The sequence below is a fragment of the Penicillium expansum genome (genome assembly GCF_000769745.1).
Source record: "Penicillium expansum strain MD-8 chromosome Unknown contig313, whole genome shotgun sequence".
In the NCBI taxonomy this organism is placed as follows: Eukaryota; Fungi; Ascomycota; class Eurotiomycetes; order Eurotiales; family Aspergillaceae; genus Penicillium; species Penicillium expansum.
Genome location: NW_015971264.1, coordinates 62,936 through 86,461, shown reverse-complemented (window position 1 = coordinate 86,461; position 23,526 = coordinate 62,936). Strand labels below are relative to the sequence as shown.

Here is a 23,526-nt window from a genome sequence, read left to right as displayed (position 1 = left end):
GAATTCTCAAGGATTAAATGCTTTGATTATGACCTAAGTAGTTACCTCTTAATACAGCGTTTTTGCACTTTCAAGTTCGCTCGTAAATTGCATATTTCTCTCAAGCTCGTATTACAAAAAGTCTTTCTCAGTTAGCCTTCTAAACTTTATAAATTTGAGACGTATAACAAGCGCAGAATGAGAATCAGCAGAGAGAGCTATATTGATAAAACAAGCTACATACTGCCCCAGTAGAGAGACATGATCTCCTATCTCAACCAGAGTAAAAGCCTCACCAAAGCCTCACCCTCCTATGAGTATGACTTCAGTCTGAGTCTGAGGATGAGGAAGTGCTCGAGTAGCTAAACTCACTCTCACACTCGCTCGATGGCCCGCTCGAAGAAACGCCACCACTCTCGGGGAACCGTTCTTCAATTCCCCGTGTCAGGCTGGTGATAGAAGTTGCAAGCGACTTCACGATGTTTAAATGATTGTGATCAGAAACTTCTCCGGCGAGAATATCATGCTCATAGGTCAAAGAGAATAGTCGAATACTCTCTTTCATCGTCGCTCCTTTCTCGGCAGTGAGATCACCATCTTCTATCGCGCTATCTATCGCGGCCAAGGTCTCCGGCCACTTGAACCCGGACGCCGTGACTTGAACAAACTCGAACGCCTCTTCCCCGACGCGAGCTTTGAGCGCGGCCTCTTGGATTTCAAAGACGGCCGGAGTGCGGGCCTCCTTGATTTCCTGAGCCATTTCCACCGCTTGTTCCAGATCATCTTTGTTCACGTTATCTTGCGCGATAGCATTGTTGGCGGCGTGGAGAACCGCCTCGAAGACGAGGGGGAAGGATTTTGCATCAGCATTGATATGGGGAAGCAGCAAGTTCAGTTTGTACCGCGCAGAACGGGGTATGTTGCTCGACAACTTGCTCACGGCCGCCATGCCTGGGGTCTTGGTGTGATCGGCTGCGCTCGGCCGGTACGCATCTCGCCAATTGTCGTCCATGAGGTACTTGGCGAATTCGTCGAAATAGCACATGTGGCCATACTCGGTGGCACAGCCCGGGGCGATGGTTTTGTCAATGCCCGTGTCCCATTCCAATTTGTATACGTAGTAGTAGTGCAAAAGCTCGTAGGGAGCAGCTTCGTTGTTGGCCAGTACGTGGGTGACCAAGCCCAAGCACCAGAGGAGAAGCAGATTGAACACCTTCATTTTGTCTGGCGCATAAGCTAAACAAGAAAACTTCGAGGGAGTGTGTACTCAGAACAACGAAACCAATAACGAATGTGAGATAAAGAGTGACTGGCTAGGGAACAAGAATGAGAGACAACAATAAGGAGTGACTTCCCACTGAACACCACCGGCAAAGCGAATGAAAAGGAGATAATTCTATATGGAATAAACAATACGAGGGAAACAGAGACTAAGAGAGAGAGAAGCAATCTCGCAGACAAATTGGGGGCTAACAGGAACTAAAGCGTCCATTGTGGCACTCGGCCTAGACAAGATATTGAATCTCCGTTCCCATGCTGATTGTTCGGCCGTGTGTCATTTATCTTAGCATATCAGGAGTGTTAGTTCATCGGATATCTCGGAATCTGAGATACTTCCTCGTATCTCGATGCCCCAGTTGGAAGATACGGAAATTTCTTTCGGAGTCCGACGTATCGGCAATTGGTGTGTCCTTCAAGAGGAAGTGAGAGACTGGTGGGCGATGTTTCATGCATACTGTATCGAATACCTGGCCTGAGCTAAGGCGCTGTTAGCCTTGGCGGGTTAGTGCAAGGTTGGCTAGTGCTTGTTTAGTGCTTGTTTAGTGCTTGTTTAGTGCTTGTTTAGTGCTTGGCTAGTGCTTGGCTAGTGCTTAGCATAAGCTTTGCCCCTTAATTCATCGGTTGGACCCTGTATTCGGTTAGCACTCTGGTCGACTTATTTAACGGTGGGACAGGATCCGGAATTCCGCAGGGTCAGCATTTAGCCTCGTCTGCGAACTCCTGCCCAGCTACTCCGTACTCCGTGCATAGACGACATATCCAATCCGAGTACGAGTACCCACTTGGACAATTTTTCGGTGACTATGGCCCCATGAAATTGACATACTATACTCCTTCCTCCGTACAACAGTCTATACCCTGCTACGACAGCCCGGGCGACAACTATCCGAATGTATATATATGTACTTGCGTTTTTTGCTGGTAGTACCACTACTAATCAATCATTATTAATCAAGTAATAGTATGCAACTTAGCTTACATCTTCTTCTGTATTGATCTGAAAGAATACCATATTTATTACTCGTGGCGTGCATGCATTAGCGTACAATATAGTTCTCGCCCTGGCTGTCGTAGCAGGGTATCTGTGGGGTTCCACCTCTACCCAGGCTTTTTTAGCTCATGGATAGCGTGGGATATAATTCAGTAATATATACAGATTGAAACCAATTTAATGTTTCAACAATAGGGCTCTTAACTCTCAATTTGACATATAGTATACCCTCAAAAATATGAGCAACTACATAGTATGTCCACGGATGTCCGGTTCACAATAAATTCGTAAATCCAGGGGTTTATATGATACAGGAGAGAGCAATTAGAGGGATTCGACAAATTAGATATAATACCACATACAGGCGCAATACTAGTGACAGGCAAATTCTTACCCCACAGGAAAACGTGGGTGGGTGAACCCCACAGGTATAGATTGTTGTAATCAGAGTCATAGCCATACGGCTCGGCTCGGAAGCATGCCCGTCGCGGGTGATAGGGGAAAATAGTTGATCTCGACGCCATGCGCTATTTGATTGGGAAACAAAATGACTCATTCGTAGATACTTACTCAGGCCTAGCAACAAGATGATATGCTGGAAATTCAGCATTCGCGGGGTGAAGTGGATCCCTGTAAATGCGAATGGTAATCACTATGTCCTTGGTATCACTAATAGTCATATGTACTGCGTATCAGTGTCACATTGAGAAGGCTCGAAATGTCCACATATCAATTAAATTTCAACTTATATTAAATTATGGAGCTTCACGGCGCACACGAGCAAAAAGGGCAAGTTCGAACTAGTGACGCTCAAGCGGAGTAAAGCCCCAATCTATGCTAAATTTATATGAAATCTCGCTCCCAATGGGCACTCCACCAATTATCATTCTCGACCACATGTTACTTACTAGTGGCAGCAGCCGCCGTAGCAGAAGCACAGTATGCACTCTCAAAGGCCAGAACTGTGGTGGCTACCTCGGTGCCACACGCACCATTCGAGCAGTCTCTGATGCCGTAGTAGAAGTTGATGTTCTCGCACAAACAGGCAGCGTCAGGAGTACTACATCCGAGGGACGAGTATTGGGCCAGCATATTGTTGAAGCAAGTCTGACCGCAGGTGGGGAGATCGGAGATTGCGGTGGGACTGGCCGTAGCGCTAGTGGGGGTTGATGCATTCGTAGACGAAACGGTCGTGGTGGTACTAGTTACCGGATACGTGGTTTCGGCGGCAATGGCCGAGGTGCAGTATCCGCTCTCAAAGGCCAGGACTGTGCTCGCCACCACGGTCCCGCAGGCGGCATTAGCGCAGTCGCGGATTCCGTAGTAGAAATTGATGTTTCGGCAGAGGCAGGATGGGTCGGATGTTGTGCAGCCCAGGCTATCGTATTTTGCTAGCATGTTATTGAAGCAAGTTTGCTGTGCAAGAATGGATTTAGTAGGTAGACTTTACTGGGGGGGGGGGAAGGTCTTACGCCGCAGGAAGGCAGTTGGGTGATTGCGGTGAGGGTGGTGGTGGCTGATGTCAAAATGGATGTGGTTGAGCTAACAGATGTTGTTTGGTGAAGGCTGGTCTCGGAAACAGTGCTGCCGGTGGGTGAGGAGGACACGGAGGATGAGCTCATACTAGTGGATGGGCTCATACTCGTGGACGATACCGTACTCGTGGATGATACCGTACTCGTTGACGAGATCACAGCAGTGGCTCTGGTTCCATCGAAACCTGTTGCAAAGACGAGGGCTCCATCATCCCCAGCGATGGTGGGAATAACGGTAACCGATCCGGCGGAATCGTAGCTGGTGATGTCCATCAACACGTCGGCCCAGATACTAGAAGTGCAGACGGCGCCTAATCCAGGACGTGTCGAGTTTTGGAAGTTGGGCAGGTACACTCCATAGTCACTTTGACAAGGGTGAATCTTCAGTCAGCCTGCTATGGAACACAATTGATAGGTTGAACAACAAACACATAGCATACCTGGGACAACAAACGATGTATGTGTCGGTGACATTATACGTCTCCCAATCCTGGGGACACACCAGCTGCTTGTACGGCGGCAAGATACTAGTTGCCACTGCACTATAGTAGAACTGGCTGGGATAGCAGGATGAAAGCGTCATGGTGGGAACTGGATTGACAATGTTCTGCCAGAGCTCAGTTGACCATGCTGCTATCTCGGTCATCCCTCCCGCGCATCCTGGCGGTTGGGTAAATACAGAGGTAACCACTAACGGATCACCCGAGGTAGTAACACTGGGTGAGGTTGTAGTGAGCGAGGAGGATGCAGAAAATGTCGAACTTGTCGATAAGAATGGGGTTGAGACGACTGTCAATGAGACCGAACTAGTGGGAGTAACACCAGAGGTTACGAGGCCAACTGTCTCCAGCTGGCCGAAGACGGGAGGTAAGACTCCGAAAGTAAAGATCAAAAGTCGAAGGACGGACTGCATCATGGGTGATTGGTCTAGCGTACCAACAGCGAAAGAAACAAGATGGCAAGATGGGATAGGAAAGGAGAGAAATAACGAGGGCTACAACGGAGGATCAAGAGTTTCAAACTCAATCAAATAAATACAACAGATGCATGCAGAGCAAGTCCCAGCAGGATGGACCTAGTATAACTAGTATCGACTAGTATAGACTAGCATAGACTAGGGTCTTCAAATTAAAGTCTTATCGCAGTAAGGCTAGCTCGCTCCGGTTCATTAGCCCTAATTGTCGACTTCAACTTTAAGTGAGTCATTTAATCTCACTCCCCTCAGGTCGCAATTAGCGATATGGATCTCGTCGGGGGTCATTCCGCTCTCGGATAGATCGGACCCCGGAGGAGCTTTTCGGGACAGGAAATTTCTTGTTCGACCGCAGCGTTATATATGTATGCATGCCATGAGGGCTCAATCATCAGCAGAAAGCCCTTCCACCAGCAATCCCCCCTTCGTTTCCCCAGTCACTCTTTTAGTCATTCATTCACTCATTCAGTCATTTCTTTCTATAGTCATTCCTTTACTTCGCTCATTGTGCCTTGACTCTAGTCATATGTGCCAATTCCCTTCGCTAGACCCGACTCCTTAGCCTAAAGGTCGTTCTATTTCGTTCGTTCCTCCTAGCATGCTGAAAAGATGATGGCATTAATGCGAGGAATTCTCACTTTGTTTTTGATTTTTGCTTTCTGTCTCAATCTGATTGGGGCCTCCCCAGCCGCCGACCCTGCCTTCCATCTATGGCACCAGCGGCGGGCCATTGCCCATCCACCCAGGCCACGGTCCCTTAATACCTCAACCAGTGACCTATTGCAGGCCCAAAAGCTCGTGGAGGCCGCTGTGGCGCAGCAATCTGAGTACAATGCCTGGAGAGTGGCCAACCCCAAACGCAACACGTATGAATCGCGCCACTCCAATGCTACCCGCTCCTCGACCCAACACAAACGGTCTAACCAGCCGGTGGCGCCCACGTTGAACCCCCGTCTTAGAGCTGCAGCCGCTCTCCTTGCTGAACGCCACGCAGCACAGCAGTTGAGGAATGGTACTCTCCACAAAAGTTACAGCAAGTTCACAAATCTGCCTAAGCCCCTGACCTTGGCGAAACGGGACAGCGTGAGCTCGTCATCGAACTACTGGCCGGCCCAAGTCGATCATGGCCTTCCACCTATGGGGTGGGATTCGTCCTACCCCGTCTATCGAGATGTTACCGATCCCAAGTTTGGAGCCAAGGGCGATGGAGTGACCGATGACACTGATGCTATCAATGCTGCAATCTCTTACGGAGGAAGCTGCCAAGAAAACTGCGAGTCATCCTCGACCAAGGGCACATTCATCTATTTCCCTCCGGGCACATACCTTATCTCCTCGCCTCTCAATGCCTCTTACTACTCTCAATTGGTGGGCAATGCAAATGATCTTCCGATTATCAAGACTTCTCCCTCGTTCATTGGCCTGGGCGCGATTCAAAGCGACGTCTATATCCCCAACGATAATGGCGATGAGTGGTACATTGAAGTAGGTCGACTCCTGAGACAAGATCTCTCTACAAATAGAACTGACCCGTCATCTTCAGCAATCCAATTTTTATCGCCAGGTCCGAAACTTCATCATTGATATTGAGGAGACCACCACCGCGAATGCGGCGGGATTGCACTGGCAGATAGCTCAAGCGACCTCCCTTACCAATGTGTACATTAGTGCCAGCTCGACGGCCGGAACCAGCCAGATGGGCATTTACACCGAGAACGGCAGCGGGGGATTTATGTCAGGCTGCACGATCACGGGTGGAGCGTATGGCATCTATGGTGGTAATCAACAGTACACGGTCCGCGATTTCCAGATCGCCGGCCAAACTAACGCGAGCATCGGCTTGATCTGGGACTGGGGCTGGACCTGGTCTGGATTGCACCTCTCTAGCTCCCCCATTGGAATTAGCTTGATCAATCCTCAAGATACTTCTGGTCAGCCATCTGGATCTACCTACATCCTTGACAGTATGTTTGATGAAACCCCCATTGCCATCCAGGCGAGTTTTGAGCAATCAACCATCTTGGAATCAAGCATTATCACGCTGGACAACGTCGGTGTCAACGCTGTCGACACAATGGTCGCCTTCACAGATGGCACGAGTCTTGACCTTCCTAATGGTGACGTGGACTTTGTGGTTATTGGAAACCTCCAGGAACAATCTTCCAAGAGTTTTGGGTCCTACGAAGTGAATGTGCAGGACCCCCCGCCTCCTCTTCTGGATGCTGCTCAGGACCAGGTCATCTATCGGGACACGTACTTTTACAAGGATCGTCCGCAGTATGAGACCCTCTCGCTCAGCAGCATTGTCAGCGTCAAAGATCATGGCGCGGCGGGCGATGGAGTCACAGATGATACCGCAGCCATTGTCGCCTCGCTTTCCCTGGCCACAACTGACAACTTGATCTATTTTCCTCCGGGGTCCTACATTGTTACCTCCACCATCGTGATCCCGGCACACGCCCGTATTACCGGGCAAGTGTGGTCACAGCTTGTGGCCTCGGGCGACTATTTCGCCGACATGACCTCCCCCAAGGTCATGATTCAAGTGGGTAATCCCGGTGATGTGGGGACGGTGGAAATCAGCGACATGCTTTTCACCTCCATTGGAGAGCTGCCAGGATTAGTGATGATGGAATGGAACGTCCAGGCCGAGATCCAGGGCTCGGTGGGCATCTGGGATTCGCACTTCCGGGTGGGAGGCGCGTATGGAAGCAAGCTGCAGCTGGCTGAGTGTCCCACCAGCAACTCGATTGCATCGGGCTGTGTGGCCGCCTCTTTGATACTACACATCACCCCCGAATCCAATGGCTACTTTGAAAACATGTGGCTGTGGGTAGCCGACCACGATATTGACGACCCAGCCAATACACAGATCACTGTTGGGGTTGCTCGAGGAATGCTGGTCGAGTCAACCTCAGGACCAACCTGGATGTACGGCACCGCCTCGGAGCATTCGATCCTCTACCAGTACAACTTTGTCAATGCCACCAACACTCTAGCCGGCATGATACAGACCGAGTCTCCCTACTATCAATTCACCGATGCTACCGAGTCACCCGGGCCCTTCAACGCGTCGGTAGGCTTGTTCACGAACGATCCCACCTTTCCGGATGTCACCTGCACAGCGTCGCCGGAGCTCTGCAATTTTGCATGGGGGGTTATCATGAACGAAAATACAAACCTAACCATTGCGGGCGCGGGTCTCTACTCCTGGTACGACAACTACCTGGAGACCTGTGTGGACACTCAGAATTGCCAGCAGCGGATGGTCCTGGACCAGGGAGAGAACCAGGGATTGTACATATGGAACCTGATCACAATTGGCGCCGTGGAGATGATCAGTAATACAGACGATAACAACATCATCCTCGCGGCGAACAACACGCAGGCTGTCGGGCATCCCTACTGGAGCGCCCTGGCCGCCTATCTGGACGACTATGCCCAGCCAATTTTCTCATGCGACGATGACTCCACTGACCCCGCATGTCTGGCTAGCTGGAAGTGCGATTTGACCCAGCAGTACGCAACGATCGACGAGCTCAACGGGGCTCTGGGCAGCTATCCGGATCAATGCATGCCGTACTACGCAATGGGAACCCTCTACACCACCTTGAACGCATCTCTCGCCAACTATACTGATGCCAACCAAAACTACAACAAGTATTTCAAGTACTACCAGGAATATGTCCGGGATATGGTCCCCGATGCAATCAAGGCCTTCATGGCCGAGTCGACGCCCAGTCAGCCCGGGGGCGGAGCTGGCAACAAGTACTTCGATTGCACCTGCGAGGGGTACGGTCCGACCTCGACGCAGCAGTGCCCATTCACCTACACCCAGCTGATGGGCGCCAGCGCCTTCACCATGACGTACACTCTCAAGGACTCAAATGGCTTCTACAGCGAGCTTGAAAGCACATACGGGATCAACCGAACCTGGGTGACCTTTGGCAACGATGGCGGGCCCGTTCGTCAGATCGGCCACTGCATACCGGGAGAGTGCTCTTCGGGGACCGATTATCGGTATGTCAACATTCCCAAGGCGGTCAAGTCCAACAAGATAAATGTGACCAACCCCAAGGATATCATCACCGCAGCGATGCCCTCCATCGGCACCCTACGTAACAACCTCCTCTCGCGCGAGCTGGATATAAATTTTGGCGCGTGGGGCGGCGGTATGCAGGACCTGCTCGACACCTTCTCAATGCCCGTCTTCATGCTGCAGCAGGCCATCGCCTCCATGGCCAGTGTCAAGGCTATCGGCGAGCAGCAGGCCAAGAAGGATAAGATCAAGCTCGTCCTGGAGATTCTAGGGATTGCCTTTGCCTTCATCCCCTTCCTGGACGACTTCGCCCCAGAGGTGGAGGTGCTCGATGGCGCCTTCGAGACCATCGCCGCTACAGGCAACGTCGCTCTGGGTATTCAAAGCATCGTCTCAGACCCCACCTCCGCCCCTATGGTACTGTTGAGTCTATTCGGCGGCGGTGGGTTGCGTGACGAGGACGACTTCGCTAAGGCCGCCGCTGCGCGTCGCGCGGTGACCGAGGATGACTTGGAGAGTATTGGCAAGGATTTCAAGGCCGAACAGGACAAGTTCGACGGTCTCACGGAGCCAAAATGCCGTGTTTAGGTGGAATGGATGAGCCAAATTCACCACTGCGAGAGAAAATGCCCATCTGGTCAGCGGGATCAAGCTTCCCAAAAGGATTGTGTGTTTTTGGTGTAAGCGGCTATTCATTACAAATTACTGGTGCGACGAAGCATAACCGCAGAAATATGTCTCAATCCAATCGAATATGTTGAAAGAAGGGTAAATATTTACAAGTTAGATACCTCGACGTGCAAGTATATAATACCCCGAATATACGATACGTAATTGAAAGGATATCAATCTTCACGACCCCTGCAATAGACGGATTGGGAGGATACATGACTAGAAAATCATACTCCAAGGTTCTCTATAACGCCTCTGAATAAAAATTCTATCAAATCATTACAGGCTCTGGTTACTCTTTTACTGCTTCTGCCACACCCCCTATGTGATTAAGATGAGCCATTCAGCCTGCCGTGACGTCTTAACGGACCTTGATAATTGCCCATATTTCGTTGGAGCTATTCCTGCCGCTAGTACTTGCCAAGGACGTCTGGTTCATCCAGACTCTCTCGCATGGCAAATTTCCATTCGTGTCAGCTCATCTCATTCTCTTTCGTCGTAGCCCTGGTGAGAGATTTTCTCTGTTATATGAGACTTTTTTGCCCATAGTAGTCAAGCAGCTGTGGAGGCGCAATCTAGTTGTGAATAGTTCAGAGGGCTCACTGGCACATATACATTTGTAATGAAGGATGAAGTACTAAATTCCCACCAAGCTCACATACACTTTTACTATGGGATTCACTATTATTCACCCTATCGTTGAAGTTCAAATATGGTAAAATGGGAAATGGTCTTTGGAGTTAAACTTAGGGCCATTTCAGTATATGATTTTATATTGTCGCAATACTTCCTTGTTGATAACCACTCCTTCGGGCAAGGAAAGATTGGCTAAAATTCCACATGCTATCTTTTGCTAATTGCCTGGTTGGTGTATTTCTCTCTTCTTTTTGGCTTGTTGGTGCCATCAAGCTGATAGCACCACGGTCGTCCATTTTCCAGAAACATCAGCACCATTGGCAACCTCCTCGGGGGTGCAAGGTTGGTGATACCATACATTGAATTTACTCTGGTCCAAAGGGCTCATATGCATCAGATCAATACGAGCTGCGCGCGGAATCACGTCACTAGGTGTCAGACCAGCAGACTCATGTTTGATAACGTATTCCAACAGAGTGGCGAGATGATCAGATGTCCAGAAACCTTCTCGCCGCGGGAAGTGACGCACTAGGCGTAATGTCTCCCGGCGCGTATGCCAGTCACGGCATTTAGAGCCAGTGAAATGTAGGATTTGTAGAAGCATGGCTTTAGTGGAGAACATCGAAGCTTGCTCCGCCAGACTCACGTAAAGCGCCGCTAACTCGTTCATCCGTTGGAATTCGGGCAAAGAGGAGTCATGGGCCATCTCATCCAGCGGGCTCTTAAGACAAGAAAGTATGATATCACTGGATATAGTCCATAGCTCCATCAGTATTACAGGGCCGCGGTCTTGTAGCGATAAGGTATCCCTATTTGCCGAAATAAAAGCGTGAAACTCGCTCTTCCAGCTCATTAATCTCTCCCCAACCGTCTTTTCCGTCTTATTCTGATAGAGTAGATCGGCAAGGGCAGTGTTCAACCTCCGTAGACTATATCCTACGCGGAGCTCGAGTCCCTGTGGATAATTTGACGTGATAGCCGCTCCAAGGACAATCGAAAAGCCACTTTCAGATATTTCCGAATGCCCGTATACAGGCCGGCATCCGGTAATCGCCTGCCAGAGCGGTAAATCATCCGCTTCTGCGTCCATATCACGCCGTGCTTGAGAGAATGTAATTCGATGTAGCTGTAGATCTGAAAATGTGCGCGTTAAGACCAATCCCGAGGGATTCCCGTCAAAATTGACCTTCTGCCATTCCATAAGCACGCTATAACCGGACCGTAAGTGCGAGGTCACGGCCTTAACATCGCCCTGGAACAGAGATAGCGACACTAACATAATACACGAAACAAGAACCGCCTCTCTATGCGCGCTGATTGTGGTATATGTATCTACCTTTGTTAATCTCTGCCGTAGAGAAACAAGGGCCTTGGTGCACTGCGCTAGAGTGAAAGATGGAATTTTGTTCACACTAGGCTTAGCCTTAGACAGCGACTTCAATTTGGAAGAGTCGGCTCCTTGCATGAATTGCCAATGCATAGAACTCAGCGCAATAGCCGCATGTCGTACAGCGGGTTCCTCCTCGGCGACCTGGTGAACGAGTCGCTGCCAAAACTCGTCGGCCATAAACCCGGTGCATTTTACAGAAGTATGCGTCTTGAATAAATCGAGATATTGCCGTTCCACGTGCGAAAGACCCACTTGGCTTGGATCCAGTAACCGTCGTGCAACGAAATTCGGGGCCAAATAGGGGGCCGAGTAGGTGGCTGAGTAGGGGCCCGGGCTGATGACTTGTATGTCGCGGATGCCGCGTTTACGCCGGTCCGGAGTCTCCATGTATTCGCATACCCGGCCCGTATTGGTGCACCTCCGACACGAGGGGTGGGTTTCATCGCATTTTTTACGCCCAATTCTGGAGTGTTATATTAGTTGCCGTGGATCTTATTGGTGGCCGCGTATAAGCCTACTTACTTGCACGCTTGGCAGCCAGAGCGAACCTTCGGGTGGCTTGCCCTTATTCTTGTAGTATTTGCTTCCGGGATCATCTTAAATTTTCGGAAACCTCAATTGCTTTATAAGAACCCACAAAGTGCCGGCGATGGCCTATCTGTTTTTGTTAACATAGGTATTGGGTTCACCGCCTTAGGCTTCAGAATATATTTTATAAGCAAATGACGCACGCGTGGACCGCACCTAAAACGCGTCTATGAATTTGTAACCTTGTTGATTTGTATAAGTTATGTGCATTTGACCCTGTTATTTTTGAGTATTTTGCATATATCCTCTATGTTGACATATACTCCGGATAATGTCTGGCAAATCTTGGCTTTCCCACTACTAAAGAAAACATTCAAGAATCATCCAGGAGTCTTATCATTTGATGACTCTGATCAAATCAACGTCCCAGCTGGACCCTTGGAGTATCCAGCTCCATAATCAAGTCATCAGGTATATGGGGTTGCATCGTCGAAAGGGTCACTCTTGGCTGAAAGCTTGACGCTTGGTCCATGGCTTGATGGCCGGCCCTGGTCCTCTATTGTTTCAGCAGAACAAGCTACCACAGGCGTTTTGGGCCCATCCAGTGATCAAGTATCCGGTGCCGTGAATAATGAAGGGGTGTGTGAATCAAAACCAAACCAAACAGTGTTTCCGGTCAGGTACGTGTCCATGTCCAGGTCGGTGCTGTGATCGCTATTCATGTCCCCGGATGAGGACCTAAGGTCGAATGCCATGCCGCCCTAGGTACCTAAGAAATATTTAACAAGGTCGCCGACTTCTTTCGGTCCTTGCTACAGCTACATCTATAGTATTCTGCTACGCCGATTGAATATTTTGTCCTGTGTGGCATCATTTGATATTGTCACGAGTTGTGTTAGAGCCAACATAAGACGAAATATCAACAATTCCCTGTATTGGTCCTAGGATAGCCACTTCGTGCGGACTTTATTTGGTATCTAAATCAAAGTAATGTGCACATGATCGTAATAGAAACTTAGAATCTCAACTAAACTGAATAGGATCCCTCAGGCATCAAGTCAGTTGTGATACTGTAGAGCCGCAACCTTGCCCCACAAGGTCCCGCGGGTTAACCAAGGTTGGAAGATAAGGTTATTGTCCTAAAGGGGCTCCACCACAACGGGGGAACAAAGCTTCACTTAACATACCACAAGATGGAATATGGGTTTCTTCTTGGCAAGTGGTATGACTTGTTGGATTTGATGGTTATGCTTACTGACTCTAGACTACCACCACATCGCCTCGGTCTGCGTCTCTTCCCCTTCTTTGATTTTGCTGATACTATATTTCCTATCATATTCGCCGCTCAAATATCATGTTTGAAATAGTTGGAAACAATTGTAGAAGATATAATCTTGATATGTGAACATACCATCCAACTAAGCTGGAGGGAATCTATTCTATTGATATTGCTCTCGGAAGACCATAATCCTCTCCACTTCATTCCCAGTAGCATCCTCCTCCACCCAAGCACGCCACATACCACCACAGTTGAAGTCGAATACAACCTTGCCCCGATTTAGTTTAACATCCGATCCCCTGTTTACAAGGGCAAATTCTGCCTCTATGCCGATAATACCCCCCTCGCCCTCGCCAGTCTTGGTCCACCTGGAGCCGGCGGAACGTTGAAGTTCACCACCAGGCCCAGAAACAGCCGTTACTGCGTCCGCAAGACCCGAAGGGAACCTGCCGGGTGAAGAAAACCGTAGCATTGCAGCAACCGTGCGCGCAGCCGCAACCCGAAGGAACGAGTCTCCATTCCCAGTCCCAGAGACCGCAACAGCCCGCCGATGAGAGTATTGAGCAGAAGGTTGATAAGAATGACAAGCCTTCTCAGACCCCAAATCCAGCTGCCGAGAGGAACCATCACCCGAAAGGGACAGGTAACTAGATAAAGCCTGATCACGCAAGAACGACGGCATGCAATCCCCCAGCCAATTCCTCGCGTCGTGTAGCAAGCCACCCACCGAGGAATCTCCCGGCACTACCTCGCCCCCACCCGACACGGTCTCATCCCAAGCCTCAGCCCAGAACCCAGCTCCCAAAGTAGGCGTATCACCAATTCTCCCGGGCAACTTATTCGTCAAACCACCGGTACTAGTAGCCACAGCCAGATTCCCCCACTGATCCAAACAGACACAACCAACAGTCCCCTGACTCAAAAAAATAGGCTCCTCTTCACCCTTCAAACCCCTCACATGCTCATCCCACCTTTTCTGCGTGAAGAACCAATCATCGGAACAAAACTCCATTCCCCACTCCCGAGCAAGCGTCTCAACATACGGACCAACCAGCTGGGAATGCATACTCCCCCCGTCATCTACGGGAGATCCATTGGCGTCGACACCCGCTCTGAGAAGCGATTCGCGCGCGAGACGGATCGGATGGCGCACATTACGGACACCCATTACGCCTGCGCCACGCTTGATTGCGCCTGGTTGTGTTGCGTGGGGAGGGTTGATGGATGTCACCATTACTGAGGCTTCCATTTCGATAGTGCCGGCTGTTGTAAAGACGCTGCCGCGGCCGCAGTTGAAGAGAGGGTCGTCTTCAAGGAGGGAGACGGCGTGGACGGCTGCATCCAGAGCTGTTGAGGAGGGTATGCGTTGAGCGGAGATAGGATTGGAGGGAGGCGTGGTGGGCGGCGTAGAGGTCTGGGGGGAGTTTGGAGCGTTGGATGTTTCCAGCGCCGCCGTGGATGATTAGGGTTGGTTTGAATGATGCTGGTTCTGTCATCTTGCTGGGTAATTGACGATGGTTGGACTTCTAAGGTTGGTTGTTGTTTGGTGCGGGGAAAGAAAGATAAGGCGGAGTTGTCCGAATTGGGGTATCACTTTCTAAATACATTTATGTACCAACATTGCATAATTGCAACCATATAGGGCTATGTACAAAGCTACCTAATTGAATACCCCGTGTGTAGAGTTGAATCTATCACGATGGCAGATTCCAAATAAAGTCTAACGTCCCACCCTCATACATCGGAAATTGACATCCATGGCTCATATCAAACGGCGCCATCGATGGGTCAAATGGCAGCGAAAGCCAGTTATCTGCACCAATATCATTCAAGGAAGGGATGTATCCCAGCTCCGGCGGTGGGTCCTGCAATGCAGGGGCCCTCGTGAGATTTGCCCGGTCACCATTGTCCGGCCAAGGAGGGGGCCCCATGGATGATCTTTGTGGGGCGTCTTGACTACTTTTCACGACTTTTGACGATGCAAGCAGATTGCGCCGCAAGCGCGAGACATGCATCTCTAGTAGCGCGGCATATCGTGTGCTCAGATGGACATCATCCAAGGCGTTTGACTTGAGGGCTTTGATGCTCTTTTCTAGTATTTCAATCGATTCCTGGAGCTTGGCTTGGCGCGTGCCCAGACTTAGCGCTTTCATCAAGAAGATCGAGGCACTGGTTATGCGGAGAACAATTCGAACTGGTGAGAATCGTAGTGCCCCTACTTCCGCTAGGTGAGTGACTTTCTGCAAGATCTGACCACATCCATCGATCACCTCTTGGATATATTCGTAGTCTGTTGGGTCGATGGTCATGGGTCGTACTCCATCAAAGTTGTTGGGGTCGTTCTCTGCGACAGCACGCTCCACTACTGCTTGCATTCCCACTGAGTGGGTGTAGACGCGGACGAAGTGGTATTCGATGAATAGATCGTTGTAGAATGCTTTATCAAGTACCTGGGGCTGTAGATACTTGTCTTTCCATTGGTTGAGAAGAGGTCGGAAGTGCTCAAGAAGACCAATATATCGGCCACTGTGCAATTGCTGGCGTGCAAACGCCGCAGAGGGGAAGAACATATCAGTGACAGACTTGGCAAGCTTGGTAAGCTCGATCCACGAATCCATGAAAGTCAACCACGTGCTGCCCGGTAGACTCAGTCCTTGTGGTTTACGTCCGCCCAGGATAGCATGGTTTAAGGATTGAGGAATCGGTGACATGCATCCGATCCGCCAAGCCAATTGGTTGATGTAGACGTATAGCAAGCGTTGTACGCGCTGCCAACGAATTGCCATCTGATCTCTCCATTCTGGTTCGTCCGCTGGTGAGGTGCTTCCATCTGTCTCGAATATACCCAGTTCATGTGCAAGGGACAGCGCACACCCTAGCAACATCCAGGACATTTGGTCAGATCGGCGTGCTGGTTCGATTATATCCTCTACCCCGCGACTGCCCGGTTCTGAGCTCGGATCGTTATTCTCATGATTCCTGGGCGCTGGTTGGATCAAATCATCGTCCCAGCCATCCGTCTCAGGCGGAAAATGTAGGGCGCGAGGGTGCCATTCTGACATCAACAAAAGCGCCTCCACAGTACCAAGACTCCGCACCTTGGATTTTGTTGATTTTTCTTGCCCAAATATCAGCCGCATCGTCAACTTCTGGGAATGGGACCATAGTCGGTGGTGGATAAAGAAATTCCTTGACTCCCCCCCTGCACCAGGCAGGACGTGATAGCGGGAAGAGATCATGAGAATAGTGCAGCATAGAACTGGCTCCCGAGTAATCAACCAGTAATGATATCGATGATTGGCGTAGAAATCAGTCAAAATCGGAGACAAGCAGGACATGTTCTTATAGAACCTACTTGCGGTTAGCTTTCATTTGGCAGACATTAAACATGCGAGGGAACACACAGATCAATAAACGTAACAGCCTCTCTAGCAGTAAACCAGCCCATCTTGACAAATCTACAAGCCTCCCAGACATTGAGAGTGTCTTGGGAGGCATCGGATAGCTTGACGGGGCGTATTACCCGTGCCACCGACTCAAATCCGGAATCGTAATTTCCAGGCGTTCGATCTTGAGTACTCGGACCAGCCGATGGAGGCCCAGCTAGCGGTTCAGAGCTAGTATCAGGACTATTTTCTTCTTGGGCAGTTGCAGCTTCGAAAAGAATATTGAGTGCATCATTGCCACTTGAAACGACAGTTCGCATCATAGTGCTCGCGAGCGTAGAATTCGATCGGTGTTTGTTATTTTCATATGTATGAGAAGGGGACTGATCAGTTCGTGAAGGCCCTGCAGAATGGTGATCGAGGGAGCCACGATGAGACCCCGCTTGATCCTGATGATATTGCCATCTCGACTGAAAATTCTGCTCCTGATGAAAGTTGTTCTCGGGTTTTGAGCTGGCTACTTCCACCGCATGATGCGAGTTCTGTGTCCGATTTTGTGCGAGGACAGAAGTATCAGGTGATGCCGTCGTAAGTTGACTGGAGTGGCGGGGTGAGACATCCGTCTCATAGCTCTCTGGGGATCGCGCTAGAAATTGACCATTTAGAAACCAGCTGATTCACATGTGGTAAGCACTCAATTCTAGCGCACCTCGTTTGCGGGATCTTTCCCACGCCCGTTTCTCCGGAAACACACACTCCCTTAGTTCCCTTCGGCAGCGCGCACATGGTGGGCCGATCGGAAGGCCATCTGGGCCGGTTCCTAGATCGCATTTGGCCTTCCTTTGTCGGCAAGGGATGCATGCCTTGTAAGTGCGTTGGTACGGCTTGTCCGGACGGGAGGATCTGACACCATCCATCGTCAACCGTTCCTGGGCGGGTTGACCAGGAGCTCGGTGCTGGAAGTGGATTCTGTGGATATTTGGTGATGCTGTGGATAATTGCAGGGAGACAAAGAAATGCGATCGAGCCAGGATTATTACCCGGCGATATCCGTCGGCCGCCCCGCATAAGCTCCTCAGGTGTCCATTTCAGGATCGTACTTTTGACTAGATATCAAAATTAATCTAAGCAAATTGGCGCTAATGCATATATTTGAACATATTTTATGAGTGAAATCATATTCTAGTTTATTTTAATTTTGATTAGTCATATTCCCCCTTGTTAGAACGGCACTTAAGAGCCAATAGAAGAAGAAATCGAAGATATATATGTGACACAGAATATCAAGGCTGCAAGCCACAGGGCTCTAATGCGATTTGGGAAGTACGATGTACACTATAAGTAAAATGGCTCACGTCACAGGCAAATAAATTAGAATAATATACGTAATATGCCCCGAGAGTCATAGCCGAAATGTACGACAGCGCTTGAACTCGGCTTCAATATGACGGAAGTCATTCCGCACCGTATACTCTACATGTACAAGGCAGTCCACATGGGTAAGGTAAACGGCACATCAGCTCCGCGACTGAGGAAAAGTGACTTAACATAGTCAAAGTGTGTATGTAGCTGGGTTTATAAGCTCTTCCGTCTAGGCCCTTTTTCGTTCCATCATCGCCACTCCAATATCCCATAGATCGAATACCAACCCTTCAGCCACAATGACCGACACAGTGACTCTCTACACCTATTTCCGCTCCTCCTGCTCTGCCAGACTCCGGATAGCCCTGCACCTAAAACAAATTCCTTTCACATCCGTCTACGTGAACCTCCTAAAGGGCGAGCAATCCTCCCCAGCCCATCTGGCCATCAATCCCTCAGGAACAGTGCCAGCCCTAATAATCCAGAGAGGCTCCAAAGCACCAGTGACAATCACGCAATCTCTCGCCGCACTTGAGTACCTCGCAGAAGAGTTCTCAGAGCAAGGACCCGCGCTGCTCCCTCCGATCTCGGACTCAGAGACCCGCGCCGTAGTCCGCACTCTAGCGGACATTATCTCTTGCGATATACAGCCTGTTACAAACCTCAGAATCCTTAAGCGAGTTGGGCCGCTGGGTGTTGATCGTGCTGAATGGTCAAAGGGTTTGATGGAGGATGGCTTTAGGGCTTATGAGGCTGTTGTTAAGAAATCAGCCGGGAAGTTTAGCGTTGGAGATTCCATTACCATTGCAGATTTATGTTTGATTCCTGCTGCCTGGGGAGCTCAGCGGTTTGGTGTCGACTTGGGTCAGTTTCCTGTTACGAATGAGATTGTGAAGAACCTGGAGATGGAGGATGCCGTTAAAAAGGGGCATTGGAGGTCACAGGATGATACCCCCGAGGAGTTCCGTATTAAGGAGTAGCTGAAAAGACTGTAACTAGTGAATTTAATACTCTCAATCCATGCTCCTAAAATATTCTATCGTCATGCTAAGGGATTGAATGACACATTGAGAAAAGAAAGTATAGTAGGGAATCGTTTATCCTAGTTGGGTTGGTCAAATGAAACTAGCCGAAGCCTTTGACCGCGAGCTCTATAATCTAAAATTGAACAAAGCTGAAAACAACATAACACATTGATCATTTATTTTGATTTTGAGCCATCTACTGCAGCGAAACGGCAGGCAAGATAGTGCCAACACAGTCGCCGAAGCCGACATAATTTCCTTCTGTGCCAGCCATACCGCGCAGAGTAACAGTGTCACCATCCTCAAGGAAGAAACGCTCAGAGCCATCCGCCAGCTTAAGAGGAGTCTTGCCGTTAGTCTGTTCCAAGAAACTACCCTGAGTCTTAGCCTCTTTACCAGAGATAGTACCCGATCCCAGCAAGTCGCCGGTGCGCAAGTTGCAGCCTGTGATAGTGTGGTGAGCAACCATCTGAGGGAAAGAGTAGAGCAGGTTGCGAGCATTGCTGTTAGAGATAATAGTTGGCTGACCACCGGGGTTGGTGACCTCGACATCAAGCGGGATCTCGTAGGCGCCCTCGGTGCGCTTCTCGCGCAGGTAGGGGAGCAGAGACTCGCGGTTTGCAGGCTCCAAACCGGCAGCGCGGAAAGGCTCCAGTGCATCAATCAGAACCACCCAGGGGGTGATGGTGGTACCGAAGTTCTTCGCATTGAAGGGGCCCAGAGGAATATATTCCCAGGCCTGGATGTCACGGGCGGACCAGTCGTTCATGAGAACCAGACCGAAAATGTGGTCCTCGGCCTCGTCAATTGGGACGGGCTTGCCGAGATCATTGGGCTTGCCGATGAAGCAAGCAAGCTCCAGCTCGATGTCGAGCTTCTTGCAAGGAGAGAAAGTAGGCACCTTGGGGTCCGCGGCGGGGTTCGCCAGGATTTGACCCTGAGGACGGTGGAGGGGTGTGCCTGAAGTCACGACTGATGATGCACGACCGTGATAGGCAACGGGCAGGTGCTTATAGTTGGGCTGGAGCGCATTGTCCGGGCCACGGAAGAGCACGCCAATGTTGTAGGCGTGGTTCATGCCAGCGTAGAAATCGGTGTAGTCGCCAATCTGCATGGGAATATGGTTGGTGATCTGGGACAAGGGCAGCAGAGCTGACTTTTGGAGAGAGGCATTGTCCTTAAGGACCTGTGGGAACTTTGTGTCGGCGCGGAAGACGTTCTGGAGATACTCGCGCACTTGACGGTGCACAGGGCGACCAAGTGCAGCGAAGTCGTTCAGTGTCGGCTGGCTGAAAACAGCTAGGTGTTGCTCAATGACTGGCAGCTGTGAGAAGCCTCCAGATGAAGCAAATGCGCTCAGGTTCAATGCATGATCACCGATTGCAATTGCTGCTGCCTTTGATGAGGACTGTGTTGAGATGATGCCGAACGGGATGTTGGCGAGGGAGAACGGCGAGTTCTTGGGGATCTGAAGCCACGAAGCCATGATGAAGTAATGTTTGAAAAGGTTAGAGAAAGAGAAAACAAGGCCCTTAACTACTTAGCTATAACGTTTCCCCCCTTCAAGTAGTGCGGAAATTGTCCGCTCCCCCCGCATTCAGCCGATGCGGAATGAAGGATAATCGCGGGAATTTCACGATTTCCGCGGAATGATGTTACTTACACTCACATTAATTGCTTCTTTGAGAGCTGAGTTCCGAGGTTGATCTGGGGTATTTGATGAAGACAAGGTTCGCATTATCCACCCCACATCGCACATCATTATCAATATGCCCGTCACTAAGTTCAACCACCCTGATCCTTACAAGTACCAGACGGGCTTCGACTCGTATCACGAGTATGTATACACATGGTTTATAACACAAATCAACTCAGATTAATGAATAAATAGGACGGAAGCCGTCGAAGGAGCTTTGCCAGTCGGCCACAATTCCCCACAGAAAGCTCCATATGGCCTCTACACCGAGAAGCTCTCGGGAACGGCATTCACTGCACCTCGCCATGAGAATAAGCAGACATGGGTTTACCGGATTCTACCGGCAGCAGCTCATGAGAACTTCACCGCGGAAGATGCCGACTCGTATCATACAAGCATGACAACCGAGACTCACAAGCTTCACCACATCCCTAACCAGCTGCGATGGAATCCCTTCGATCTAGATGAGAAGGTCGACTGGGTGCATGGACTCCACCTGATTGCGGGTTCTGGAGACCCGACCCAGAAGCAAGGCTTGGGAATATTGATGTACGCCGCAGGCAAGGACATGGGCAAGGAAGCCTTTTACTCCGCGGATGGAGACTTCCTTATTGTACCTCAGCACGGTGTGCTGGACATCCAGACAGAACTCGGTCGCATTATTCTGCGACCAAATGAGATCTGCGTTATCCCTCGCGGTGTTAGGTGGGTATCTTCCATGTCCTACATGGGATCGATAACTAATAATTTGCATCAGATACCGAGTGACCCTCCCAGACGGCCCTGTGCGAGGATACATCTGTGAAATATACCAGGGCCACTACCAACTCCCGGAGCTGGGCCCCATTGGATCCAACTGCCTAGCCAATGCACGCGATTTCCAAGCCCCCGTTGCTGCATTTGATGACGAAGAGGAAAGCGAGTACAAGCTTTACAGCAAATTCAACAACACGCTCTTCTCCGCCCGACAAAATCACACCCCCTTCGATGTTGTCGCCTGGCACGGCAACTACTACCCCTTCAAATACGATCTCGGCCGATTCAATGTTATCGGTTCGATCTCATTCGACCACCCCGACCCTTCTATATTCACTGTGTTGACGGCTCCAACGGACCACGTTGGAACCGCCGTTGCTGACTTTGTCATCTTCCCTCCTCGCTGGCTCGTCGCGGAGGGTACTTTCCGCCCACCGTGGTACCACCGTAACACCATGTCGGAGTTTATGGGTCTTATTTCTGGTGACTACGATGCGAAGATTGGTGGTGGTTTCAGACCTGCCGGTGCTAGTTTGCACAACGTCATGAGCGCTCATGGTCCCGACTCGGGTGCGTTTGAGGGGGCTAGCAATGCTGAGCTGAAGCCTCAAAAGGTTGGTGATGGAAGTATGGCTTTCATGTTTGAAAGGTTAGTTCGATTTCTGCTGTCATTTTCGAGAGTTGCTACAGTTGCTAACAATTATTCAGTGCTCACATGGTCGGCGTTTCGGAGTGGGGTCTTAAGACCTGCCAGAAGGTGCAGCCGGAATATAACGAGCACAGCTGGAAGCCTCTGAAGCGGCACTTTGTCAACCCCAACAAAGCGGCCTAAGCTATGGCTTGGGCTTGAGCACTGCAATAAGTAAATGTGCACATTTTCCATTATTTTCAATTAGCTCTATAGCATAGCAAGATACTAGAATTAAATCAAATCTATTAAAATGGGTTCTCATTATTGCATTGTTATTCCAAATGAACTTGATGAATTAAATTACTTCTCGATGCTACATAATATTCACCCCTCAAGCTCCTTCCTCATCGCCTCCTTAACTATAGCCCCGCACATCTTAGCATAAGGATTCGTTTGTACAGAAAGCTGTTGTGCAACCTTATTTCCATATCGACCCCCAAAGAAGAAGTCCCGACTAGCCATTTCCTCAAGCTGATCAGCCGAAAGTCCACGCAGACGCTCCGGACCCGTCGCCTCATCACCAGAACCAGCCTTCTTAACGCGCGCCGCTTTCAGTAGCAAGTAACCCCGATGCGTGTGTGCATCAGCCAACAACCGTCCTTGGGTTGTTGAGACCGCATCAGCAGGGGAGGCAGGTGTAGCCAGGGTTATGGCTTGGCCCAGGTCAGAGAAGATGCGGGAGCAGAGCTGGGAGGTTTTAGGAGCGAAGAGGGCAGCATCGGCTATCTCGGGGTCGGTGCTTTGATCACTCCCCGCTTCTGCGCTGTAGATCAGATCGACCAGCAAGCGAAGTGTTTGTGCTCGATTTGTGTATGCGGGGGGGTATTTTGGATGTTGGGCGAGGAGAGTGTCGAAGGCGTCTAGTGCTGACTGGACTGTCTCTATACTCGTTGATTTGTGTGATTGCAGCTTGCGAATGATGTCTGTTTCGCGCTGCTTGAGCGATGTCAAGTCTGTTTCGGTGATGTTCAGAGATGATGGCCATGAGGGTAGCGATAAATTAACGGTAACTCCCGATGATGGAGATGATTCGGCATCAAAGAGAGCTTGCAGTACAGCCGAATCATTGGATGTCAATGATGGGCGAGCAGCTGTGATAGATGTCATCTTGATTTGGTGTTGAGGTGAAGGGTTGGCAAATAGTGTGAGATACAAATTGTCAGAATTGGCTCACTGCAGTCAGAGTAATTGAAGAATAAAGAATAAAACTAAATGAGACTATGTCAAAGAATTGAGGATCTAAGAAATTGAAACATCGGATATTACGATGATCTCAGCGGGTCCGGATATCTCCGGCTATTCCAGGG

At 49.9% G+C, this 23,526-nt stretch overlaps 9 protein-coding genes across 9 annotated transcripts; 3 read left to right on the top strand and 6 right to left on the bottom strand.

The window, feature by feature from the left end:
• Positions 1–304: 304 nt before the first annotated feature.
• Positions 305–1,198, bottom strand: PEX2_092040 (uncharacterized protein; the record flags this gene model as incomplete). The annotated part of the gene is made up of 1 exon (XM_016746474.1): positions 305–1,198. One exon carries the CDS (start codon positions 1,196–1,198, stop codon positions 305–307), a length of 894 nt encoding a protein of 297 aa, XP_016600190.1.
• A 1,953-nt stretch (positions 1,199–3,151) lies between these two features.
• On the bottom strand, positions 3,152–4,702 carry PEX2_092030 (CFEM domain-containing protein; the record flags this gene model as incomplete). The annotated part of the gene is made up of 3 exons (XM_016746473.1): positions 3,152–3,667; positions 3,724–4,150; positions 4,227–4,702. The coding sequence occupies 3 exons, from the start codon at positions 4,700–4,702 to the stop codon at positions 3,152–3,154; spliced, it is 1,419 nt and encodes a 472-aa protein (XP_016600189.1).
• Positions 4,703–5,368: 666 nt separating this feature from the next.
• On the top strand, positions 5,369–9,386 carry PEX2_092020 (glycoside hydrolase family 55 protein; the record flags this gene model as incomplete). Its single annotated transcript, XM_016746472.1, has 2 exons — positions 5,369–6,244; positions 6,303–9,386. 2 exons carry the CDS (start codon positions 5,369–5,371, stop codon positions 9,384–9,386), a joined length of 3,960 nt encoding a protein of 1,319 aa, XP_016600188.1.
• A 988-nt stretch (positions 9,387–10,374) lies between these two features.
• PEX2_092010 (uncharacterized protein) lies at positions 10,375–11,883 on the bottom strand (the record flags this gene model as incomplete). Its single annotated transcript, XM_016746471.1, has 1 exon — positions 10,375–11,883. The coding sequence occupies one exon, from the start codon at positions 11,881–11,883 to the stop codon at positions 10,375–10,377; it is 1,509 nt and encodes a 502-aa protein (XP_016600187.1).
• A 1,580-nt stretch (positions 11,884–13,463) lies between these two features.
• Positions 13,464–17,606, bottom strand: PEX2_092000 (Peptidase T2, asparaginase 2; the record flags this gene model as incomplete). The annotated part of the gene is made up of 5 exons (XM_016746470.1): positions 13,464–14,717; positions 14,976–14,994; positions 15,044–16,654; positions 16,708–17,335; positions 17,399–17,606. The coding sequence occupies 5 exons, from the start codon at positions 17,604–17,606 to the stop codon at positions 13,464–13,466; spliced, it is 3,720 nt and encodes a 1,239-aa protein (XP_016600186.1).
• Positions 17,607–18,350: 744 nt separating this feature from the next.
• maiA (maleylacetoacetate isomerase MaiA) lies at positions 18,351–19,031 on the top strand (the record flags this gene model as incomplete). Its single annotated transcript, XM_016746469.1, has 1 exon — positions 18,351–19,031. One exon carries the CDS (start codon positions 18,351–18,353, stop codon positions 19,029–19,031), a length of 681 nt encoding a protein of 226 aa, XP_016600185.1.
• A 241-nt stretch (positions 19,032–19,272) lies between these two features.
• fahA (fumarylacetoacetate hydrolase FahA) lies at positions 19,273–20,562 on the bottom strand (the record flags this gene model as incomplete). The annotated part of the gene is made up of 1 exon (XM_016746468.1): positions 19,273–20,562. One exon carries the CDS (start codon positions 20,560–20,562, stop codon positions 19,273–19,275), a length of 1,290 nt encoding a protein of 429 aa, XP_016600184.1.
• A 283-nt stretch (positions 20,563–20,845) lies between these two features.
• Positions 20,846–22,360, top strand: hmgA (putative homogentisate 1,2-dioxygenase (HmgA); the record flags this gene model as incomplete). The annotated part of the gene is made up of 4 exons (XM_016746467.1): positions 20,846–20,913; positions 20,968–21,477; positions 21,530–22,177; positions 22,237–22,360. 4 exons carry the CDS (start codon positions 20,846–20,848, stop codon positions 22,358–22,360), a joined length of 1,350 nt encoding a protein of 449 aa, XP_016600183.1.
• A 183-nt stretch (positions 22,361–22,543) lies between these two features.
• On the bottom strand, positions 22,544–23,326 carry hmgX (the record flags this gene model as incomplete). Its single annotated transcript, XM_016746466.1, has 1 exon — positions 22,544–23,326. One exon carries the CDS (start codon positions 23,324–23,326, stop codon positions 22,544–22,546), a length of 783 nt encoding a protein of 260 aa, XP_016600182.1.
• Between the last annotated feature and the right edge of the window lie 200 nt (positions 23,327–23,526).